This window comes from Haliotis rufescens, unplaced genomic scaffold (genome assembly GCF_023055435.1).
Source record: "Haliotis rufescens isolate VD_foot unplaced genomic scaffold, xgHalRufe1.0.p SCAF_59, whole genome shotgun sequence".
Taxonomy (NCBI): domain Eukaryota; kingdom Metazoa; phylum Mollusca; class Gastropoda; order Lepetellida; family Haliotidae; genus Haliotis; species Haliotis rufescens.
In genome coordinates, this window is record NW_025964323.1 from 541,202 (window position 1) to 567,344 (window position 26,143).

The following is a 26,143-nucleotide window of genomic DNA, read 5'->3' on the forward strand; positions in this document are numbered from 1 at the left end:
CGTGAATTCGAACTAAGAGAGTAGTCAGCTCTACCTCAACGTCTGACAAGGACATCTTGCAAGTGACGTCATTCGAACATAGACAAGTGCAACAAGCATGATTGGGTTTGTCTTTTGTTTTACACCGCAATCAACAGTGTTTCAGCAATATGGTGGCGGCCTGTGACATTGAGAATGGGCCAGATAATCCAGTGATATGAGTAACGGTCCACGTTGTAGGAGTATGAGGACACTCAATCAACCGTATCACTGGGTCCTCACCACCAGACAACGGTATAACGATTGAGTGAGTGAGTATGGTTTAACGCCGCTTTTAGCAATATTCCAGCAATATCACGGCTTTGGACACCAGAAAAAGGCTTCACATATTGTACCCATGTGGGGAATCGAACCCGGATCTTCGGCGTGACGAGCAAACGCTTTAACCGCTATGCTAACCTACCACCCCAACGGTATGTAGGTCAGTTACAGAATAATAAATATTATTAGTCATGTTGTCTACATTACACAAAATATGTTTACAACACGTTTACAACTTCGGTGAAACCCACAAATACGGGTATGGTGCTGACAAACATAGAAATAATATCGGGGCGAACCGGGATTCGAATCCACAATAATAATTTTCTGGTGTGTGTCCAAGGGACGCAACTCTGCACAGCGAATCGCGGCGCCTGTGACGACAGGGCCACCCGTGCCCCCAGATCATGGAAGAGTCTCCATGTTCAAAATACTTATTTGTGCTATTGTTGAAAAGAAAATATGACTTTCAATCAAACTTCAATGGTGAAGGATATTATATAATGGTTTGTCTTGGTTTGCATTTTTTTATCAGATTTTGTATCGCTCGTTGGTAAAATTTAAAAAGAAATAGGCAACTAATACACGTAGCAACTAACACTTTTGATAAGAAATGGCGTGCCAGAGTTAAAAATACATATCTTTGTTTATGATAATAACAGTGTCAAGGACCTAATCATTAATATAGGTATGCGCAAAGGAGAAACATACCAGAAGCTCTTCCAGCCGATCATAGGACTGACCGATTCAAGATGGCGACCGTCTTTCTGAGTGTCGTCTGCGTGTCTGTTCTGGGAGCTGCGTTCTCGACTTGTCCCCACACAATTCCCGGACTAAGAAGATGGTCACATACTTCATCGTGGCCTGGGAATCGGGTAAAATTACTTTTATAAGCCCCATGAAGACCTCCAAAAAAAAACCTTCTTATCTGATTACATGACACAACTCTTCCCCTGTCCTGATTCCGGGTTAAAATAGGTCCCCAGCAACCCACGCTTGTCGTAAGAGGCGACAAACGGGATCGGGTGGTCAGGCTCGCTGACTTGGTTGTTGCCTGTCATGGTATCCCATTTTGCGTACATCGATGTCCATCTAAAATATTGACAGACTTCCATCATCTAGCTGGAATACTGCTGAGTGGTACGCGACGAACAACAAACAAACAAATGCTCCTATGATCATTAATCGTTAATCCGGGTTGTATGTTTCTTTATGTCAGCCTATATGAACTGTTTGCCAGATGTCCGTTTCCATGTCAGCATAAGTATTTATATCTGTACTACAAAGCCTATCGTCGAGAGGATTATATTTCACCCGAATAGACATTCAGTTATGTGTTTAACGCCGCACTCAACAATATTCCAGCTATCGAAGGGCAGTCTATAAATAATCGAGTCTGGAATGGACAATCCAGTGATTGACATCATGAGGATCGATCAACACAATTAGGATAATTACGATGACATGCACCACCCAAGCCAGAACCCCCGACCCCGTTAGTGGCCTCTTACAGCAAGCAATTTGCTGAAGACCTATTCTATCCCGGATCTTCACGGGTCATGTCGCTGTGTATCGTGTGAGCAATGGCTCTGTCCGTAACACACATACAAGTATGTCAATGTGCGCTGTAGGATGTACGCCGCATTTCACATCACTGAGTGGCTACACGTCATAAAAGGTTTTGAAATAGAAACACTCATCTCGTAGTCACTTACCTCCACAAGTCTGCAATGTTCCATGATTTGGATAGGTGAGTGAGTGAGTTAAAATTTTACATCGCATCGGTAATATTGCAGCCATATTGCGATGAAAACAAGTTATTATTATTAAATAATGTCGACAAAGGACAGTAAAACAGTAAGTCACGTATCACAGCTTATGTATAAAACACACCAGTTCACAATAAAAACAAAGAATTCTTCAGTAGATTAGGTAGCGAGATAAAACTAGGTTATATACCACAGGCAACCAAAGCTAGACCACCTAAGTAGGGATCATGGGGACTTACAGTGCTTTTGCTTCCTGCATGATTCCCAGCAGGATTCAAGTCATCACTTTTGTCACAAGTGGTCATATTCATTGCTAACCCATATTAAAAGATCACACCATAGTCAAGTGATTAAAACACTAGTTGATATTATAAACTTTTATTTAGAAGGAACTTGCGTGCCACAGTCAGGAGGATAATAATTTTATTCTACTTTAACCCCCTGAGTGGCACCGCCTTCAATTATATTAGTTGTTTATAATATCACACTAATTTAAAACAATTCAAAATTCAAAATTTATCAAATAACTTTTTCTTTTAAAAACCGAGAATTAAACGAAAGTTGATATTAGTAAAAAGGTCCTTTAAAGACGTTGAATGACTATAAAAGGATTCCAGATAAAAACACAAACTTGTAAAGGTTTTGAAAACAAGATGGCGCCCACCATGTGTACATCAGTCGGTCCCCATGCTCTTTGATGTGCACGCACTTTCAACTTCGACCGTTCCCAGAAACCCGAGCGCGACGCCAAGGTGGTCATCTCTGACCACATCCTCCTCGACGAGTCCCCACCGGAACTCCACAGCATCACTATCGAGTCACGTGGTCGCCTAGTGTGGAGCCCGGATGGAGACTACAACGTCACGACCAAGTACATCCTCATCAAGGGCCAGATGGACATCGGCAGCGAGGACTGCAAGTTTCCTGCGCGTGCTCACATCACCCTCACAGGTGAGATAGATCCAGACTGGACGCCTCACAGCAGCCACAATACGTGAGACGATAATCGAAACTCCGATGCATCCCGATGCGCGTCCTTAGATACGATACACGATACAGACAAATCTGTACCGTGATACAAATACGTATTTTCTGCATCAAGATTAAATGGCTGTCACGTGAGTCTATTTTTCTTCATTATAAACGCTCGGTTCATATCGTGACCAATGTAGCAACATACGTATCAAGTAACCCCTGACGCTACTAGATAATGCCGTTTCTAACTATAGCAGGTCACACAGAGGTTGAGAAGACAGTGAGTGTACATTAACGAAACAAAATGATATTCTTATCTAGTGGGGCTCCGTTGCACAAAACGATCTCAGCTCTAAAGTATGGGAGTTACGCTAACCGTGGCGCTAAGATAGCGTTGTGACCCTGGTCTCCGTTTGTCAAAGTCATCGTACGCGCTAGACTGACGTAAGTCAATGGTTAAGCATCTGAGATACGATCCCAGGGTCAAGGGAAAGATCACCGGAAGAAGAAGTCTTACCAAATTTGGATTTTTTTCAAACTTAAATGTTTCAATGTTTAGACACATTGACAGTTGCAAGCGTGTTCGGTGTACTTAAAAGTTTGAATACCTTTGTGAAAAACGAAAGTTTGAAACGTCGATTTCTGTTAAGAGTTATATTGAAGGTTTAATTTTCGCAAATTCTGATCACAATTTCCAGCGGAAGGTGAACAACCTCAATCACCTTTTAGTGATAGTATACCAATGTTTCAGAAGCACTCCGTGAACATACCAATGTTTAAAATGTTTCCTTTTCATTCGGGGTTTCAGATTTTATTGATGAATATAGTGAGAAATATCACAAATAATATAACTGAATGAAAGATGTTAAACGCCGCAGTCAGCAATATCCAGATGCATCTTGGCGACCATAACAGCGACCGGCTGAACATATGAGGTGTGAGGTGAGGTGAAATGGGGTTTAACGTTCAAGATTATTGCACTTATGTACCGACATGCATGTACGTGTGTGTGTTTGTGTGGCTGCTTGTACTTCCGGACTGATGCCGATTTATAGTGCTAGCTCACTGAGATACTATGCCGCAGTTTAACAGTCATAAATACCCCACTCAGACACAGTATACTGACTCCGGGCAGACCAGTCCTTGTTTTAGCCATTTAATGCCGGGCGCCAGACAGGGTAACAACAAGTACAATCTTTTAACGTCTATTTGGTAAGACACGGTCGGGGATCGAACCCCGGACCTTCCGCTCTCCGGGCGGACGCTCTACTACTAGACCACGGAGGCGGTCGCTGAACATATGAACATATTAACATCGATACAGATCATCTGGGCACGATTATACGCATTCAACAGATCGAGAGGCGGTCGGGTAGCCTAGTGGTTAAAGCGTTCGCTCGTCACGCCGAAGACCCGGGTTCGATTCCCGACATGGGTACAATGTGTGAAGCCCATTCCTGGTGTCCCCTGCCGTGATATTCCTGGAATATTGCTAAAAGCGGCGTAAAACCATACTCACTCACTCACTACTTATTTAAAGGTTTCAAACGAGCAAAGTGAATAAGTAAATCCGACTGATACATGTATTATCACAAATTAAACGGTCTAGTGTATGTCACATTCAACGAGGTGGTCAATTATTTTTTTTAGTTGTACATGTATGCACATTTTAGTAATGTATGTACGTATACAACCCCACCTGTTGCTAGGTGTCCGGGGCACGTACAAGGTAACCATTGGCGAGCACCTGTTCGGGGAGAAGTTTATTGGGGTGGCGCCGGGTGGCACTCTGGAGCTGCACGGGCAGGAGAAACTGCCGTGGACCAAGCTGACCAACACACTGCCCAAGTTGGACGTCAACCATGGCCTCATGTACGACCATTTGGTAAGATTACAAAGGTGATGTTTCGTACGATTCCAAACCATGCTTATCTAGAGACCCGTGAAGACTCCGGGGTAGAATAGGTATTCAGCAACCCATGCTTACCGTAAAAGGTGACTATGCTTGTCGTAAGAGTCGACTAACGGGATCGGGTGGCCAGGCTCGCTGACGTTGTTGATGCATGTCATCGATCCCAATTGCGTGGATCGATGCTCATGATATTAATCACCGGATTGTCAGGTCCAGACTCGATTATTCACAGACCGCCATCATATAGCTGGAATATGAGTCCGGTGTTAAACAACAAACCAACTAACCAAGCTTACCTAGAATTCAAAAGATGACAGCGCCTTTAAACCATTCGGCCACTAGTTAAACCTCACTCATATTCCACTCTTACATAAGTCATTTGCAACTTTGGGCACGGGTGGTCAAGTCGTCGAAGACATCACAATACACCATGCAGAGTCATCAATGATAATGTTCGAATCCCAGATTAGCCCCAATTATGTTTTGGGGTTTATCAAAACCATGCCCATGCTCGTTGGTTTTAGTAAAGAGTAGCTTCTAGGATGTATATACATCACTTTCTTTCAACATCAAACTGACACGCCGTGATATAACTGAAATACTTTTTTAAAGAGGCGCAACTCACACACTCTGTACAATTCATAATCGTGAATTGTATTTTTAATATAGTTGTATAGATAATACAAGAAAGCAACATCTTCTGCTGAAACAAACCTTTAACATAGCTCCTTAAAATATTTCGTGTCATAACTTTAACATCTGGCTACTTCTGTAACAGACCAGCAAGCACAAAGACGACGGAAGCTGGAAGGATGGCATCAACGCCTACATCTTCGACGGAAAGACAGGCAACTTCATAACATTTGCAGCTTATTACCTAGGAGAGTATGATAAATACCACTACAAGTCCGACCCAACAGCCCTGGCTAGCCTCATTAATAGTGAGTGTTTTCATTATTTTTTACGAAATAGTGTAATACATAACACCGTCCACGTTAGACATGTAGCATCTGAAATATATAAAAAACTGACAGCCAAAAGAAACGTTACCAACGATATTTCTAGGATAAAATATGACCAACACAATTTGAAGCAGCAATAACAATTGTATTGTAGAAATGCATCATTCTGAACATTAAAATGCGAATTTACTAATTCAACAACAAAGTCCTTGACCTCCAACAGGGACATTTCTTGACAAGGGGTAATTCGTCCAGTATTCGATCAACAACATTGGTTTCAACTTTAAGGTGACGACGGCCCAGACCGTTCAATACGGGATATGACCTCCATGAGCGTCCTCACATCGACTGCAGGTATCCGATTCCATTCCTAACGGAGGGCAACGATCAACGCTTGTCTCGTGAAGGGAGGACGTTGACGTTTCCGAAGACGACGCCCCAGCTGGTCCCAGAGATGTTCTATGGGTGACAGATCTGGTGATCGAGCTGGCCACGGCAGGACAGTCACGTTGTTAGCGTTGATGAAGTCTCTAGTAATACAGGCTTTATGGTGTGTGGCGTTATCTTGTTGGAACACCGTCAGTTGTTGACGCTGGATGAAAGGAAGAACCACTGGCCGTAAGATATTGTCAATGTAGCGTTGTGCTGTCAGATTGCCTTCGATGATGACAAGTTCCATCTTCTCGTCCCCGCAAATGCCGCCCAAGACCATCACACTTCCGCCCCCGTAAGGTTCCACCTCCTGGACACAACAAGGAGCCGTACGTTCACCACGTCGTCGATAAACTCGCGTCCGCCCATCGGGGTTTGAAGAGTTGGAACCTGCTCTCGTCACTAAACAGCACTCGCCGCCATTCCCTTTGTTGCCATCGCTGAGTTTGCCTGCACCTCGTCAATCTGGCACGTCGATGTTGACGGGTCGAGGTCATGCCCTTGAAAGGGCGATAAGCCCGGAGACCATAATGTCGTCGCGTCTGGTCACTGTTTGTCTGGTGACCGGATGTCCTAAGCTGTTGGCAGCTGATGACGTCACAGTAAGAAATCTGTTCCTCAGATGAAGTACCCGTAAAAAGCGGTCATCCTGCGGGGTCGTGACCTTTGGTCTGCCACTCCATGGTCTCTCTGCGGTTCTGCCAGTCTGTCGGAGACGTGCGACCAGTCTGGTAATGGTCATCTTGGAGCAGTTCATGTTAATGGCAACCGCTCTCTGTGTCGCTCCCATCTGCAGCATACCTATGGCTCTCTCCCTCTTGACAGTGGTCAGTCTTGGCATGTTCGTTGGTGTTAATCATCGCAACCAATGATAGGGAACAGATCCGTACGTAATTTATACCAGGAAAATTGCACGATAATTTGGGAAAGAATGTTTTAAAAAATTGCTGAAAAACACCAATATCTCCCCAAATCCGCAAAGCACGTGCAAAGAACGACAGAGATCATGAAGGCTGTATTCGTGAAATGTGTTCTTTGCTGTTTTTGAACAGGTTGGCATCTTTGTTTCAAAGTGGCAAATCAGTTAATGTTGGTAACGTTTCTTTTGGCCCTCAGTTTTATTTTAAATTGTCTTGATAAAATATAATACAAAGGAGCCCCGAGACTCATTTCATTTTCAGACAGTAATCTAGACTTGCCAACTGTTGTAGACTTGCATGGGCTCTATTGGATAAAATTGTTTCAGGGTCTGTATGACAGACTACGTCCACGGGTGATAACTATTGCATGTATTGAGGTGTCCGTTGAGCAACAAGCTTTGTTACAAAGCAGTAACAGAATTTGTTTGAAAAGAAGGCCAATCATTTAGAGATATTCTGCTACTTATAATCTCATGATCATGATAAATGATTGAAAATATTTAAATTTAAATTTAAAGCACGAATGAAAGTTTTAGCTCTATCCTACTTGCATGACCATGACGAGGGATCAGGTGGTTACATTGTCTGCCCTGCCCTGTGTCATCCGATGGGATGTCCAGGTCGTTGCTCATACCATCAGTCACTGGTTTGTCAAGTCCAGACTTGTTTATTACTCGCTGTGATGCAGCCGGGATGTTGCTGACTCCGACGTTAAACAACATTCACTCATCTGCATAAATTCTTACAGTGCAGGTTGCTGATAAAGTCTTTTCACTACAGTACGAGAAGTGCTTGTTTTAAGCTGGTTGTGTGTATCAAAACCTTTCTGAAGATCTCACAACATGACAAGTATTTTGAACCTTTTAAACCAGGCACCGCTGATGGTAACGTTGTCATGTTGGCGGTTAAAACCAATCTGGTCGAACCCCGGGTGGACCTAAAACCTGTCTACGAAGCCACCGAAACACTCACCCAAGGTCGTGTAACGGGATCTGGCTTGATCCGCACTGTGAAGAAAGGCGATGCATATGCCATGGTCATAGAAAAAGGTATGTTTAATCGCTAAAGAAACGACTTGTGAAATCATACTAAAAATGTAGTTATATTTGCGAATCACAAAAAATATATTTTGCATACTCAGAGAAAACGAGCCGATCCCAGTTTACTGTTTATGTCTCAGCTAAATATCAGCTAGAACATGTCCTTATGTCAAAAAGGATTGGAGATAAAGGCGGTAAAAATATATTCTTGTTTTTTTCTTTTGTGATTTGTTTCAAAACTGATTGAGAAGGTATGGAGGATTTTACCTATTTTTTGAGTTTATGTCTCTATCAGGTTACAAATCAAGAAAGTTAACTTTTATTCTAATGGACAAGGGGCAGGAATTCGATTAGCAGAGTTGAGTCCCTTGGGCACATCTGAAATTATGATTGTGGGTTCGAATACCGATGTGCCCCGATTACGTTTCTAGGTCTATCAGCACCATACCCGTACTCGTGGGTTTCTCCAAAGTGGTAAACGTCTGAGACCTGTATCACTTGGACTTTCCACAAGGAAGCTGACACGCCCTGTTACAACTGTAATAATGTTCAAAGCGGCGTGAAACCAAACTCACATGCTCACTCACCCTGTAGCTCATTTAGCTGATGGGGCGGTCGGGTAGCCTAGTGGTTAAAGCGTTCGCTCGTCACGCCGAAGACCCGGGTTCGATTTCCGACATGGGTACAATGTGTGAAGGCCATTTCTGGTGTCCTCCGCCGTGATATTGCTGGAATATTGCTAAAAGCGGCGTAAAACCAAACTCACTCACTCACTCATTTAGCTGACACGCCTTTATGTAACTTGAATACTGTTAAGATCACGTTAAACCCAACTCACTCACTCACTTACGCTAATACACTGAGTGAACTCATTTGGTCTTGGTGGCATGTAGTGCAACATATTAGAAACCGGCGCAAAACGAAATTTATGTTGAAACAGTAAAGTTTTTTCGAAACAAATATTAAAAAAGGTGGACGGGTGATGAGAAACATGTTATTTATTTTAACAAATGTAAACTATTAAATGCATGCCGGAGAGCTGTAAGGTAGTCATCTCACCACGGCAGGTAAGCAGGACACTCTTGATGAGCACGTAGGAGTCAACTATCACCTGGAGAGTCAAGCAGCAGCAGCGTCAATGACGTCATGGGACAACAAACTGAAGTTTTCTGTCAGGAGCTATGTCAACAACAAACACGAATATAGCGACAGGGTTAACTTCCGGGTCATGACCACCGCTGCTGCCTACCCCATACTTGACGTCATCGATGACGTTACATCTTGGCGTCCAGGTAATACTGTGATGACGTGACGTTATATAATAGTAAAATTCAAAAGATGTTCTTATATACTACTCACAATGGCAGATTAACTGTAGTCATATGAAAGAATCGGGTATTCTTTAATTTCTTTTGAGTAGTATATGTTTGACCATTCGATTTGCAGTAACAACAATGTCATTTATTGTTTGTTTGTTTATTGTTTGTTGGAGTAGCCTCGTACGTAGTTAAGGTGTTCGCTCGTCACGCCGATATTTGGTTGATTTGTTTTTTTAATGCCGCACTCAGCAATATTCCAGCTATATGACGGCGGTCTGTAACTAATCGAGTCTAGACCAGACAATCCAGTGATTGACTTCATGAGCATCGATCCACGCAATTGGGATCGATGACATGCATCAACCAAGTCTCCGAGCCTGACCACCCGATCCAGTTAGTCGCCTCTTACGACAAGCATTGTCGCTTTTTACTGCAAGCATGGGTTGCTATTCTACCCCGGATCTTCGCGGGTCCAATGTCATTTAATAGGTTAATTCAGGTTGTTTCTCACTAGGATCCGGGTTACAATTCAGCAACCTGTGCTTGTCGCAAGAGGCTGGGCAGGCTTGCTGACTTGTTGATGCATTACATCGTATACCAATTACGTAGATCGATGCTCATGATGTCAATCACGTGTTTTATTATGACCTTTACGACACTTTCAGCAACATTCTTGCCATATCAAGGCTTGGAACGCGATGTACCCAATTGGGAGTCAAGCCATGGCTATCGGTGTGTCGAAACAACGCTTTAACCACTGCACAAACATTGATTTCCAACTATAATGATTAGACATGAGTGGTACGTTCTGTGTAAAGAATCTGCTCAGAGGTGATCATCACATGCCCATATAAACACAAAATTGTAGATGGGATGTGAAGCTTGATCTTTAAGCGTGAAATACATCACGAATGGGGTTCAAATATATTATCGACATTTGTCATTTTCTCCTCCGAGCCATGTTGTCGTGAATGGCAATTGGCTTGTTACAATGTGTGGTGCAGGATGATTGCGTGTCGAAACCGCCTTGATCGTTGCTCATTCTGTCAACCACTTGAGTTCCTGGTCCTGAAGCGATAAATGAGACCTCAGTGATAAAGCGTGAATAGTGTCGATTGCGACGTTACACAACACACGCTCACTCAAAGTGAGCCACCTCGGCATTATTTCAGTCATATCGTGACTAGGAAACGTAAAACTCGTCAACGATGGACAATGCAACAATAGTACAATAACGAGCAAAATATCACATTTTTATTATTAAGGCCAGTTGCAGAATATTTAAAAAGATTAAATTATAACTTCACAACACATACTAGACACGGCTGGCTATATATTACCTGACTTAGTCTACCATACAGACACCATGGGGACTTACGGTACCTCTGCTATCTGCATGGTACTCTAGCAGGATTTAAACCATCCCTTAAATCGCTTGCGATAGTTCGCAAGTTCAGTTTAAAAGTTTGCATGCATAAAAATACTACAAATGACGTGGCACTTACATACCCTATCAGGGAGACGTGTAACGGTACATCACCCGTTCACATGCACATTGCATGTCGAGGTATTATGATCAACAAAGGGTATATGATATTTTGTAGAAAAGGTCTCCAAGATCTCGTCAAGATCCCCGAGTTCCGTGTTCCAATCCCCGATTGCTCCCGATTATGACCTTTGGTTATCAGGACCAGACCCGTTCTCATACGTCTCATCTCAGTGGACAATGTCTACGACCTGTGTTACCCTTGCTTTTCCCCACATCTAACTGTCACTCCTTCAGTACTGATCAAACCAGGGTGTAACCCAACACACTCGCTCATTTCAGTGGACAATGTCTTTGACCTGTGTTACCCTTGCTTTTCCCCACATCTAACTGTCACTCCTTCAGTACTGATCAAAGCAGGGTGTAACCCAACACACTCGCTCATTTCAGTGGACAATGTCTACGACCTGTGTTACCCTTGCTTTTCCCCACATCTAACTGTCACTCCTTCAGTACTGATCAAAGCAGGGTGTAACCCAACACACTCGCTCATTTAAGTGGACAATGTCTTTGACCTGTGTTACCCTTGCTTTTCCCCACATCTTACTGTCACTCCTTCAGTACTGATCAAAGCAGGGTGTAACCCAACACACTCGCTCATTTCAGTGGACAATGTCTACGACCTGTGTTACCCTTGCTTTTCCCCACATCTAACTGTCACTCCTTCAGTACTGATCAAAGCAGGGTGTAACCCAACACACTCGCTCATTTAAGTGGACAATGTCTTTGACCTGTGTTACCCTTGCTTTTCCCCACATCTTACTGTCACTCCTTCAGTACTGATCAAAGCAGGGCGTAACCCAACACACTCGCTCATTTCAGTGGACAATGTCTACGACCTGTGTTACCCTTGCTTTTCCCCACATCTAACTGTCACTCCTTCAGTACTGATCAAAGCAGGGCGTAACCCAAAACACTCGCTCATCTCAGTGGACAATGTCTTTGACCTGTGTTACCCTTGCTTTTCCCCACATCTTACTGTCACTCCTTCAGTACTGATCAAAGCAGGGTGTAACCCAACACACTCGCTCATTTCAGTGGACAATGTCTACGACCTGTGTTACCCTTGCTTTTCCCCACATCTAACTGTCACTCCATCAGTACTGATCAAAGCAGGGCGTAACCCAACACACTCGCTCATTTCAGTGGACAATGTCTTTGACCTGTGTTACCCTTGCTTTTCCCCACATCTAACTGTCACTCCTTCAGTACTGATCAAAGCAGGGCGTAACCCAACACACTCGCTCATTTCAGTGGACAATGTCTACGACCTGTGTTACCCTTGCTTTTCCCCACATCTAACTGTCACTCCTTCAGTACTGATCAAAGCAGGGCGTAACCCAACACACTCGCTCATTTCAGTGGACAATGTCTACGACCTGTGTTACCCTTGCTTTTCCCCACATCTAACTGTCACTCCTTCAGTACTGATCAAAGCAGGGCGTAACCCAACACACTCGCTCATTTCAGTGGACAATGTCTACGACCTGTGTTACCCTTGCTTTTCCCCACATCTAACTGTCACTCCTTCAGTACTGATCAAAGCAGGGCGTAACCCAACACACTCGCTCATTTCAGTGGACAATGTCTACGACCTGTGTTACCCTTGCTTTTCCCCACATCTAACTGTCACTCCTTCAGTACTGATCAAAGCAGGGCGTAACCCAACACACTCGCTCATTTCAGTGGACAATGTCTACGACCTGTGTTACCCTTGCTTTTCCCCACATCTAACTGTCACTCCTTCAGTACTGATCAAAGCAGGGCGTAACCCAACACACTCGCTCATTTCAGTGGACAATGTCTACGACCTGTGTTACCCTTGCTTTTCCCCACATCTAACTGTCACTCCTTCAGTACTGATCAAAGCAGGGTGTAACCCAACACACTCGCTCATTTCAGTGGACAATGTCTACGACCTGTGTTACCCTTGCTTTTCCCCACATCTAACTGTCACTCCTTCAGTACTGATCAAAGCAGGGTGTAACCCAACACACTCGCTCATTTCAGTGGACAATGTCTACGACCTGTGTTACCCTTGCTTTTCCCCACATCTAACTGTCACTCCTTCAGTACTGATCAAAGCAGGGTGTAACCCAACACACTCGCTCATTTCAGTGGACAATGTCTACGACCTGTGTTACCCTTGCTTATCCCCACATCTAACTGTCACTCCTTCAGTACTGATCAAAGCAGGGTGTAACCCAACACACTCGCTCATGTCAGTGGACAATGTCTACGACCTGTGTTACCCTTGCTTTTCCCCACATCTAACTGTCACTCCTTCAGTACTGATCAAAGCAGGGTGTAACCCAACACACTCGCTCATTTCAGTGGACAATGTCTACGACCTGTGTTACCCTTGCTTTTCCCCACATCTAACTGTCACTCCTTCAGTACTGATCAAAGCAGGGTGTAACCCAACACACTCGCTCATTTCAGGGGATCATATATTCATTACGTCGACGGACTACTTGTGGGGGCAGCTGGAGACGGCCATTGTGAGGAACTGTACCACCTGTCATCGCAACCAGGTTCAGATTGACCGTATGTAGTTTGTCCTTAAAATAGTGTCACGTGTCTGCTTCTGCCAGAGATTCACCAACTGTCTCACCTGACTATCTTTCCTTACCTGGATTTCAATCACATGATCAGAACAATGATGATTTTTTTATCGCTAGCAAAATGGATTTCATTTTAAAAGCGCACTTTTCAATTTTTGTAGTTACTGTAAGAAATATTCCTTATCGCCTGAATGGCTTATTGTCGCTTTGTAAGTATAAGCACATGCGGCTATCTTCGTAAATTATGCATCGGATATTTCGTGATTCTATTTCAAGTAGCGAGGAGTGAGTGAGTATGGGTTTACGCCGCTTTTAGCAATATGCCAGCAATATCACGGCGGGGGACACCAGAAATGGGCTTCACACATTGTACCCATGGTGGGAATCGAACCCGGGCCTTCAGCGTGCCGAGCGAATGTTTTTACCATTTGGCTACCTCACGGGTCCAAAAGTAGTAAGGACTACAGTAGCATGCAATAATAGCATGTAATTACACCAATGATACCCATGCTTGTCGTAAAGGCGACTATGCTTGTCCTGAGAGGCGACTAACGGGATCGGGTGGTCAGTGTCGCTGACTTGGTTAATGCATGTCATCGATCCCAATTGCGTGGAGCGATACTCATGATGTCAACACTGTATTGTCTGGTCCAGACTCGATTATTTACAGACCGCCGTCATATGGCTGGAATATTGCTGAGTGCGGCGTTAAACAACAAACAACTAAACCATCTTCAAATAATACACTGCTGTCACATGCTTCCGATTTATCAACAAGCAGGCAAATTAATCTGTTGCTTTTGTCAGTAGGCCAACCAGCAAACCGGGAAGTTGGGAGTTTCCTTTAAACAGATTCTCGAAGTAAACTTTAAAACAAAATGAAAAAGTAAAACATATAAAACAAACACTTTTACAATTGTTGACGAAAGGGAGTATTGGGGTGGCGCATGGGTTCAATGTGTGTCATTATACCCCGATGACGTGGTTGTTACTCAGGCTATCGATCACTGGTTTGTATGGTCGAGACTGCCGCATTAAACATTCAGTCGCTGTCCCATCAAACAAGTTCTAGGTATCCAATGCTTGTCTACATTAAGCTGTTTCTGTGATATTACCGAAAGCAGCGTTCAACCAAACTCACTCACTCACTCTTCAGTGGAGGCGGCCTACATGCACTGGGGGGACATGATAGACGGAGTAGATGAGAGGGCAGAGATTGGGCTTCTCACTCGCAATATCCTCATTCAGGGACGCATGGAGAACACGTGCCCTCCTAGCAACGGTAACTGTGACAAGTTCAGCTACGACACATTTGGGGGTCACCTGGAGGTACGTTGTATATTTGCCGAGGAGACTCTATGGAAATCGAAATAATATACTCCCTAATTAAAATTTTGTGTTTATGAAAGAACGACAGAGTTCCTGTACTTGTATAAATGTTGTATATTTCGTGGGTTGTTAATCGCCGCAATAATCGAGTCTGTAGATATATGTGTAAACGATGACGGTTTGTCAATTATGCCGTAAAAGGCGACTATGCTTGTCGTAAGAGGCGACCAACTAGATGGGGTGGTCAGGCTCGCTGACTTGGTTGATGCATGTCATCGATCCCAATTGCTAGGATCGATGCTCATGATATTAATCTTTGGATTGTCTGGTCCAGACTTGATTATTCAGAGACCGCCGTCATAGAGCTGGAATATTGCTGAGTTCGGCGTTAAACAACAAACCAACAAACCATCGGCGTGACGAGCGAACACTTTAGCTTCGAGGCTACTCCACCGCCCACTGGATAACATAGGATGGGAGTTAGTGAGTGAATGACAGTTGATATACCCCGAACTCACCAATATTCCAGCTAAATTGCGTTGGCCTGTAAATAATCAAGTCTGGAAGGCCTTCAAGGTACAATATACGATGACCCACGTTTAATTTCGAACAGCCAAACGGATTATTGTAATATGCTCGTGTTCCAAGACTGCCGACGCTTTATTTGTATACCTATGCTAAAATTGTACTTCATTGTACCGTTGTCCCTGCAGTTTGTGAGGGGGTATAAGAACGTCCACATCGAAGGCGTAGAACTGACACGTATGGGTCAACAGACAGAGAAAGGTAGGGTAATTTCCGAAGACGACCTTTAAACTCATTCATGTAATATGAGTATGAATTAAAATATGCAAAAATGTTTACGACATTGATTAAAGCACGGCAGCCATTGGCGATCACACCCATGAACCAAACAGCGGCATGAGCTTATTGAGTTTATTCGAATATTACAGAGGACAGATATTGTCTTGCCGTCGACCCGGAACTCAGCGTAATATCTAACTGATAAAAATCATAACACTCCTTCTTTCGAGATGGCAATTGTGTACGAACTTACTGGAGTTCTCTTGTCGTTGCCACTAAGCCTCTGTATGTGGATATCGGTTTGCAAATATATTGGTTACAACAGTAAATCCTTTACATGTGCCATGACCACTGCATGAGTGTCTTCCCAATACACCATGTATCACGACCACTGTTTCAGGTTTCTATCCAATCCACTTCCACATGTGCCACGACATAGATAAAATTGGCGGCTACTCGGACCCTGCGTGGATAAGACAGAACTCCATACACCACTCTTTCAGCCGCTGTGTCACTGTCCATGGATCACATGGCGCAACTGTGAGTTAAGGCCAAATTCCCAAATGATGAAATTTTCGACAATCACTTATTTAATATATGCTCACACAACGAAAACAACGACCAGATAGAAATATGGTTCATAAAGACAGGGAGGTGTGACTGATGTTGATAAATGTTAAAACTTGCTACTAATTCTGCCATTCAACTATCCATCAATCCTTATATTCATTCACCATCTATCCATCCATCCAGGTCCAGGATAACGTGGCCTACGACCACCTGGGACACTGCTACTTCCTCGAGGACGGCGGAGAGAAGAGGACCGTCTTCGACGGTAACCTTGGTGCGGCTACGAAACACGGATCTATCCTGCCCTCTGATATAGAGTATGTGGGTATTGGAAACCAGGGCCCGATCCACCGAACAATCGTAGCCCTACGACTACCGCAATTCTTGCTACTGTCGGAGAGATACGAAGCTTTGTAGATCAGCGTCCTGTATTCCTCGCTGATTACTCTTTGCTTCAACGCCAGAAAGAACCACTATAAAGTTCCAATTGCTTCCACACCTGAAGGAACCACTTTAAAGTTCCAATTGCTTCCACGGCTGAAAACCCCACTTTAAAGTTCCAATTGCTTCCACACCTGAAAGAACCACTTTAAAGTTCCAATTGCTTCCACACCTGAAAGAACCACTTTAAAGTTCCAATTGCTTCCACACCTGAAAAACCCACTTTAAAGTTCCAATTGCTTCCACACCTGAAAGAACCACTTTAAAGTTCTAATTGCTTCCACACCAGAAAGAACCACTTTAAAGTTCCAATTGTATCCACACCAGAAAGAACCATTTTAAAGTTGCAGCACATGGTCCAATGCACGAACTTCCAATTACCTCCGACACAGTTCACCAAAGATTGTTTGATACCTTTAGCAATGATTGGCGAAATCAGTGCTCCATTTGAGATGCGTATTTTCGTCAAATACGAAACGTTTCAATTTCCTCGCGTTCAAATACGGATGGACATTTTCAAAATATAGTTTTACAATACTCTTACGCGTTGGTGTTTCCCCACAGATCCTTTTTTACTGATACACTGCAGGTACCAAATGCAATAACTCGACGGCCTTAACATAGCAAAGGTGCGCTTTATCTCGCTCACAGTGACTTTTGCATGCTGTTGTACCTTGACGTTCATGTCACTTTACTTCGTGTTTAGGGAGCACATAACAAATGTCATCCAAAAAATCGGCCGGCCAGGGAGAAAAGACCCACCGTATTTGAATACGTACAGATGAACCAGTTGCCTAAGGAGCCGCACATTTTGTTTGATTTTTGGTTTGTCAGTACCAGACAGGTGCAACTGGGTTTTACCAAAGACTTAGTGGTAAACGTCTTATACCTGCATCTTTTCAGGATTTGCTCCCAGTTTAAGGTGACACGCCGTGAAAAAAAAGTGAAAAACTGTGGTTTTACCAAGCAGCGTCAAACCCAAGTCACTCACATCCTGGATGGTAGCTGAACTACATGCATATCCAGACATGTTGAATAAAGTGTTCAGTTTAATAATCATATACACGCACACCCTGCCGCAACACTCGGCTGCGGTTAACTTGAAAGAGATTTTTATGATTACGTCGTTTCAACTTGTTTCTGTCTTAGAAATCCAGCGACATTTTGGATGACGTCACCACTGGTGTATCTGAGAAACAACGTGGCCGCTGGCGGCGACGTGAGTAGCAGGGATGTCACGTGGACAGAAAGGATAGAAAGATCGTGATGATATTAACTGTCCAATATTTGCGTTCCTTCCTTGTTGGGAACAACAGGTTCTGACGTCATACATGTTTCAATGTTGACTTAGGCTCGGGCTACCAAGGGGCGGTGGGGTAGCCTCGTGGTTAAAGCGTTGGCTCGTCTCGCCGAAGACCCGGGTTCGATTCCCCAGATGGGCACAATATGTAAAGCCCATTTCTGGTGTAACCCGCCGTGATATTGCTGGAATATGAATATTGATAAAAGCGACGTAAAACAATACTCACTCACTCGGGCTTCTAATCCTTCACTCGGGACTGTTCATCGTAGCTCCTTGGCTATTCTCTAAAATTGTACATTCAATAACATTCATGCACTTACTGGTATGTCACATCAGACATATCACGTAAGGTTCCCTTCCCAACATGTGCATGGTCATCCTCTCCCGTCCTGATGCTTGGAGTTGCTGACCCGTAAAGATCTGGGGAAGAATAGGTTTCAGCAACAAATACTCGCCGTAAAAGGCGTCGATGCTATGTCTGTCTGAGTTTGGTCTACGCCGCTTTTACCAATATTCCAGCAATATCACGGCGGGGGACACCAGAAATGGGCTTCACACATTGTACACATGTCGGGAATCGAACCCGGGTCTTCGGCGTGACGAGCGAACGCTTTAACCACTTGGCTATCCGACCGCCTCTTCTATGCTTGTCGTAAGAGGCGACTAACGGGATCGGGTGGTCAGGCTCACTGACTTGGTTGATGTATGTCATCGATCCCAATTGCGTGCATCGATGTGCATGTTTTCAATCACTGGATTGTCTGGTCCAGACTCGATTATTTACAGACCGCTGGAATATTGCTGAGTGCGGCGTTAAACAACAAACAAACAAACAGTCACCTCCAGAGGATACACACGTTCTTTTTCATTGGAACCATCTCTATATATCCAATAAACCATTACAGATGACGTGTATTGCTGACGGGGAATGATAAGCTGCTGTCATGGCCGATCCCTGTACAAAGTTGTCATTTCAGGGTATCGGGATCTGGTACGTGTTCCCAGAGGAGCCACAGGGACCTTCCTATGGTCTGGGGTTCTTGCAGCGGGATGAGGCCCGTCACACGGCACTGCTGGAGTTCAACAACAACGTCGGCCACTCCAACACACACGTGGGTGATCATCCTCGTTCATCCAGTGTTATATATGTCCCTTCTTTTAGGATAAATACCCTGGACCCATTCGTCATCAAAGCGTCTTTTTGGAAGTGACGTTACCATGCCTGTCTCTTGTAACACAGCATACATGTAACACTTCTCTCGCCCATGTTGGCTTTTTTTATCATGATTCTTTTCGAATCGTGCTCAGAACGAATCTGTGATGGTGGCGAATGGACCCAGGGTGTTATTGTAGCAGAACGGAGACATAAACTCCACTTTTGTATTCGACGTAATAAGCGCCCAGGGCGCTCTCAAAATTAGAAATAGGGGGCTCTTATTAGAATATAATTTTGGTGAAAAGAACGGTTGAAAGATAAATTTCCTGGTTTATGCTGACAGCCTGACATGTTTATATACGAGAGATACATTTTTCCAGAATTTAATTGTCCATAATTAAGGGTGCATATAACACACGAGTGCGTATTATACGCGAGTAAATAAGTGTTGTGTACATTGATCAATCGGAAGGGGTGCTAATTGGTATTGTTCACTATCCAATATATTAGCAAATATCGCCGTGGGCGCTTATTAGAGCGGGGCGCTTATTTCGTCGACTCCGATATTTTCGATCTTTCCATGACATTTGATGACCGATGATGATGATGCTGTCTTCCGCTGTGATATGACTGGAATAATGATTAAAACGGCGTAAATACCAACTCAATCACACACTAAAATCGACCGTATACCATTCCGAAAGGGATTTTTTGTCAGAGACTTTCTAGTGTTATTTAATTTGTACAAGTACAAAGGACGATCACTTACTCCAGCTACGTTATTTCCATGTTCTGCTTAAGACAATGTCATGTTGTGGTCCTGAAAAAAATCACACCAGGACTTTCCTTATATCAAACTACGGTTAAGTCGATATGTATTCGATGATCTCATTGCCTTCGAGTTAGCATAGGGGCGGTCGGGTAGCCTAGTGGTTAAAGCGTTCGCTCGTCACGCCTAAGACCCGGGTTCGATTCCCGACATGGGTTCAATGTGTGAAGCCCATTGCTGGTGTCCCCCGCCGTGATAATGATGGAATATTGCTTTAAAGCGGCGTAAAACCATACTCGCTCACTCGAGTTAGCAAGGGTTCAGTATGATTGATTGTGTCATATTGTAGTATGGTCTGTTCGTCGACAACAAAATCAACCCTGACGACACGACGAGCAGCGATAACGAGTATGACCCCCGCGAGCAGCCTCTCAACCGGTCCTCCGCCCAGAAGGAAGTCCTCTTCTACAGATTCACAGGTTAGAGGACGATATTCTCATCACATTCTAAACTTTCGTATTTTGGTTTTCGTTATTACGAGGACTCTGATTGCCGAGCGGTGAAAGGAGCAGCAGTCTCCCTCGAAGAGTTGCGTCATCTTACCGTCCTCTATTCATTGGTTCGAATCCCAGACTCGCTCCAGTCATGATCCGTGGTCTGTTTCCCAAAGTGGTGGACGTCTAAGACCTGCGTCTTCTGGGTTCGTCCTCAATAAGCTGACAAGATTTAACTGAAATATTGTTCAAAGCGTTACACCCCACTCACTCTCAAATTGGTTGCATCATATCCCTCAAAATTAAGATGACACGCCTTGATGTAATTGAAATACTGTTAAAGTGGCGTTAAATGCATTATTATATTCATGAGGTGGAGATGGGGAATTTGTCTCACGGAAGGCACAGGCTATCTCCCTGCCAATCATTTGTCATCACCCGTGCTCGTGGATTTCACCAAAGTGGTAAATGTCTAAGAGCTGCATTGCTGTGACTTTCCTTCCACATGAAACTGACATACCGTTATATAACTGAATGCTGTTCAAGGCGGCGTTAAACCTAACTGACTCATCCACTCCCTGCCAATAATTAGAAAAAGACAGCTACCATATGCGTCCCTTGTATATCGCCAGGCATAGACTGTCACCATTCCTTCATTCGAGACATGGAACCACACTTCTTCGTAGCGTGTGACTGAGCTCGATCTCAGGGCAAACCGCACCCATCTTGTTTTGTAACTGTACTGTATGCTTCACAGGCTACAAGAACCGTTACCAGAACGGCTGGATAAGAGGGGGTCTTATTCTGATGGATCACTCGTCGTGAGTACCGTATCAATATTTCTGTAAATTGTTGAACCGAAATACGTATGATATATTAGGGTGATGAATTATGTCCAACAGTACAGCAGTACATGTGTGTGGACATTAAGCTTACTCTGGGCGGCGTAAAAAAACTTGCAATACATTTTCCTGTAATTGTTTTTAAGGCCTGCATGTCCGCAAGGCCCAAGCTATTATCTTAGAGCATAGTCATATCGAATTACATATATTATAGCACCTGCTGTTATGTGTCAAAATATCCAATAAATAGAGGGGACGCGATTCGGATTTTCGTCCCTTGGGCACACGAGAAACCTATGATTGTGGATTCGAATCCGGTTCGCCTCGATTATATTTCTAGGTTTGTCAGCACCATACCCGTGCTCCTGGGTTTCACCGAAGATGTAAACGTCTGAGACCTGCATCACTTCGGGCGCTCCTCCCGCATTAAGCTGACACGCCGTGATATAACTGGAATATTGTTAAAAGCGGCGTTAAACCAAACTCATTCATTCACATCATTAAATAGGGGCAGTGAGGGTAGCCTGGTGGTTTATGTGCTCGCTCGTCATGCCGATGGCTCGGGTTTGATTCCCTACATGTGTGAAGCCCATTCCTGGTGTCCCCCGCCGTGATATTGCTAAAAGCAGGCTTATACCGTGTTCACTCCAATAAATACATAAAGCTGTAGTAATGGACTGAGGCAACAAACTGTTAATCTGTTCATAATCGTAAATGCCCGGTGTAACGAAAGTTTGCAATGAAGGATTGTTATGATAATTATGTAGATTTAGATTAAAAAAGAAATATGGCTAGGAAGACGAGGATTCCACACCAGCGTGATCCGGATTAATGAGGTGTTCGAATTAATGAGGAACATGTATATATTGCAGGTTTGCTGACAGTGGCCGGGGGATGACCTTTGCTAAGTATGTAAATCTTAACGTTGTTGGGAACATATACATTTTGAATACGCCAAAAAGGTTGATTTTTTTTATTGATATGATTTATCTTATGTACGGTATGCTGTAACGGACATTCTCGCGTTCTCTCGATCTCGACTTTTCGAAACAAGCTTATAATGCAAAAAGTGCCAAATCTTGTGTTCTTGTGATTTCGAATTCTCGCACTTTTGGCATTTCAGCATGTTTTAAAGGATCGAGACCGCGCGAGTGGGAGAACGCGAGAGTATCCCTTACCGTATTCCATACTTAAGCCTTGTTCGACCTTGCTCGAAGATGTAGTTATTGTCATAAAGGTATACGCTTTCTCATTTCTATATTTTTCTTCGATTTCTTAATGCATATCCTTATATAAACTTCAAATGAATTTTCAAATGATTTTGGTAAAAATATCCTTGTAGATCATGTCCACTACTGCATTGAATTTCCTATGTTTGACGTGATGTAATTCCAGTTCCATCCCCTCGCAGACTCTGACGAACTCCATCATCATTGGGGAGTCCCGGAACCTAGGGGACCCCACCCGTCACTGGGACGGACACACGTGGGTGTACATGCCCCGGAGTGTCCCCCACGAATATGACACGTGAGTTGTCACTTGGGTTGGAAGGATTCATCGCTAAACTTGATTAGTGATTTTCCATTTGGGACATGAAATGAAATATTTGCTCACATCAAGACAAACAGTTAATCCGTTTATGAATGGGCATTTTTTTCAATTTATTCAATATGCTTTACTGTACATTGAACATCATCATATTATTTGATCGCCTTTGGATAACATTACTAGTACTCTTATAATTAATCAACTCATTACTATGTTTGCTTCTTAATAGGCCCGTCCAGGTGATAAATACCAGTATGTTGGAGGTGGTCCAAAATAAATCGAAAACTTACCCGGAACACGAATTTCGCTAAAGAGAAAAGTGCACGTGCGAACGGCACAAGAAACACAGTGCACGTGCATGCGTCACGAAGGGACGATGCATGCAGTTTTCTTACAGTTCAGCATTGGGTTGATTTTGTCTTTACGGTCATCAAAACAATGTTTTGTCAAACATTTATCTGCCAAGGTATTTGAATGTTGGCCATGGATATTTCACTGATCTACTCTCATACGTATAAGCGCTAATTTGTCCTTTACGCCCAATGAAATCTGTTTCGTCGGATAATCGAGACTGGTTATTCTCTGGTTTTAACGCATTATATTTAAATAAAAGGGTTAAAACAAGGACTGGTCGGCTCGGAGTCAGCACACTGTGTCTGAGCGGGATATTAACATAAGTGGTTAAGCTTCGGCTTGTGTCTCAGTGGGCTAGCACTATAATATCGACAATAGTCCTGACTAGTGCAAGCAGCCACACACACACGTGCATGCAGGTCGGTATATAACGCGTTGATCTAAAACGCGACGTTAAACTCAATTTCTTCTTACCACCTTTCGTCCACGTGGGCGGCCGAGTGGTTTAAGCGTTCGCTCGTCAAGCCGAAACCCCAGGTTCGATTCCCTCATGAGCTCAATGTGCGAAACCCGTTTCTGATGTCCCCCGCCGTGATACACCTGGAATATTTCCCAACGCGGCGTAAAACCATACTCACTCACTCACTCATCCACTCTCGTTCAACTTTTCAATGTATTTGAGACAACGACGTCAAATGGACATGCTACGAATCCCAATTAATACGCAGGGTTTATCACAGGATTACCACATTTCCGGATTAACAATTCATGGAATTTCACGTTGTGTACATGTTACCGCCCCCAGCAGTAACTGTCCAGATTGCGGGGGTTTCTGATTAAAGGGGTCAAGTTTCAATGTAAATCTTCTCGAAATATGGTGAACAAGAATCGTAAACGGGACAAACATGGATTCGAATCAAAGTAAACATGAGTATTCAAAAGAAGTCGGAGGTAAAGCTACTGTACATGTACATGTTTTGAAATTAGAGGTTGTCTAACGGCAGATCATACATTACCTTTTCTCCTCATTTGAAACCGAGCGCTTTCGCGCTCATGTTTATCACCGATGGTTGTACGTCCCTGACACAGTTGGTAGGGTGTATTTCACTGAATTATGTGTGTTCTGAAATTTATTTCATGATGTTTAATAAACTGCTGTCCTTAAATTGGACGTTTTCAATTCTAATGAGCCATCAACAGCCATTGCAAAATGTATTGATTCATGGGGTATCGATATATCGATGTTTTCAAACGCAAGTGTTTTGTGTGAAAAGGCATGTTAAGGTAGCGCATGGAATTGGATACCTGATAGTGTTAATCATAGTTCGACCAGAATAAAAAAAATTGTTCAGTGTCATGGTGGAATTCATGATGAATAACGTGTGCTTCCACTCCAGCCACCAGCCATTTGTAGGTTTCATGATATACGACGGTCCCGTGCATCTGAAGAACGTGTGGTTCAGCGGCTTCAAGGAGAACATCAACTACACATCTGGAGCTATCGGCTTCCTCAGGAAGGACTACTACTCCATCAACCCGACCAACACAGTCATGAATGCTAAGTTTGACTTCGTCGACGGGGTGAGTTTGATTTTGGCTTCACGTGAAGCAACCTGGGTTCTTATACACAAGTAAAGCGCTCTACAGAGTAACGTCCCTTTGTCGTACCCGTATCCGATGATCATGGGTTCAAATTCTAGTATCGCCCCAGTTATGATCTTTATTCTTTCAGCACATTCGTTCTCGAAGATTTTATCAAAACGGAAAGCGAGGCCTTGCATCATTTCGTGTATTCGTCTCAATTGCAAACTAAACAGACACGCCGTCATGTGACCTGAGAAATGGTACAAAAAATACGTTAAAGACAAGTCACTCATTTATTCTAGCATTCGACCGGAAACCGGGTGTATGACGGGAACGAGACAGTGCATGGATTTGGAAATGCCGACGGGGATAAAACCTCCGCTTTCCGAGACTTGGATGGCTCCGTTACCGGATATCCGGGAAGCACTGTGTTAAAACCTGGACCGTTCTTCCACAACGCCCGCTGCTACAGACGAGATAACTGGAATATGGAAATATGTCCACAAAGATTCGGGATGGTGAGATCTTTTGTTCTTGTTGGTTCATCTTCTACGTTGTGGTACATTGCAGGGATGATAATGGTTGAGATGGGCGAAATTCAGAAATTTAGGTTTCTTAAGGTTGCCGATGAACGACATATTTTGTTCTTATTTCTGTCATGGTATTTTACAATTGTGCTCGTGTGTTTGGAAGTCAACGGGTCAACACGAACATGCATGACTCCATTACGTGATAAGTTCAAAACTTCAATGTCGGATATATGACGGCATTCATGTAGTTGTTAGGCATACCTTGTCGATAAATTCCCAACCCACCTACTATATCGTGGGAATTCTAGGTTGCAATAGCTCCTCAACAATCTCTGCTGGTTGTGAGAGGCGACGAAATGAATCAGGTGGTCTGGTTCGGTTACTTAGATTTTGTTTGTTTGTTTGTTGTCGGACGCCGCACTCAGCAATATTCCAGCTATATGACGGCAGTCTATAAGTAATCGAGTCTGGTGAAAATCCGGTGATTGATATCATGAGAATCGATCCCCGCAATTTGCATACGACATGCATCAACGCAAAATGTGATACGATGCCTAGGCCGGTTATCTCCCAAAACCCCTACATCCCATTTCCCCTACAACCCAGTTCCCCTACAATTAGTTAAAACAACACGCGGCATTTACCTGTCTGGCGTTATGAACTCACCTAAAGGAGAGATT

At 43.6% G+C, this 26,143-nt stretch overlaps 1 protein-coding gene across 1 annotated transcript in view; it reads left to right on the plus strand.

Moving 5' to 3' along the window:
• Window positions 1–988: 988 nt before the first annotated feature.
• The window catches only part of LOC124142805 (cell surface hyaluronidase-like), a 32,479-nt gene continuing 7,324 nt past the window's right edge, over window positions 989–26,143 (plus strand). Inside the window, exons 1-19 of the mRNA XM_046511469.2 lie at window positions 989–1,175; window positions 2,801–3,020; window positions 4,754–4,929; window positions 5,735–5,897; window positions 8,143–8,319; window positions 9,378–9,602; window positions 13,618–13,722; window positions 14,896–15,068; window positions 15,782–15,854; window positions 16,273–16,412; window positions 16,626–16,759; window positions 18,033–18,102; window positions 19,164–19,298; window positions 20,461–20,590; window positions 21,363–21,426; window positions 22,320–22,355; window positions 22,843–22,974; window positions 24,747–24,930; window positions 25,236–25,451. Of these exons, the coding sequence (XP_046367425.2) occupies window positions 1,053–1,175; window positions 2,801–3,020; window positions 4,754–4,929; window positions 5,735–5,897; window positions 8,143–8,319; window positions 9,378–9,602; window positions 13,618–13,722; window positions 14,896–15,068; window positions 15,782–15,854; window positions 16,273–16,412; window positions 16,626–16,759; window positions 18,033–18,102; window positions 19,164–19,298; window positions 20,461–20,590; window positions 21,363–21,426; window positions 22,320–22,355; window positions 22,843–22,974; window positions 24,747–24,930; window positions 25,236–25,451 (2,676 nt within the window). The 5' untranslated portion in view covers window positions 989–1,052. The remainder of the gene's footprint in view (window positions 1,176–2,800; window positions 3,021–4,753; window positions 4,930–5,734; window positions 5,898–8,142; window positions 8,320–9,377; window positions 9,603–13,617; window positions 13,723–14,895; window positions 15,069–15,781; window positions 15,855–16,272; window positions 16,413–16,625; window positions 16,760–18,032; window positions 18,103–19,163; window positions 19,299–20,460; window positions 20,591–21,362; window positions 21,427–22,319; window positions 22,356–22,842; window positions 22,975–24,746; window positions 24,931–25,235; window positions 25,452–26,143) is intronic.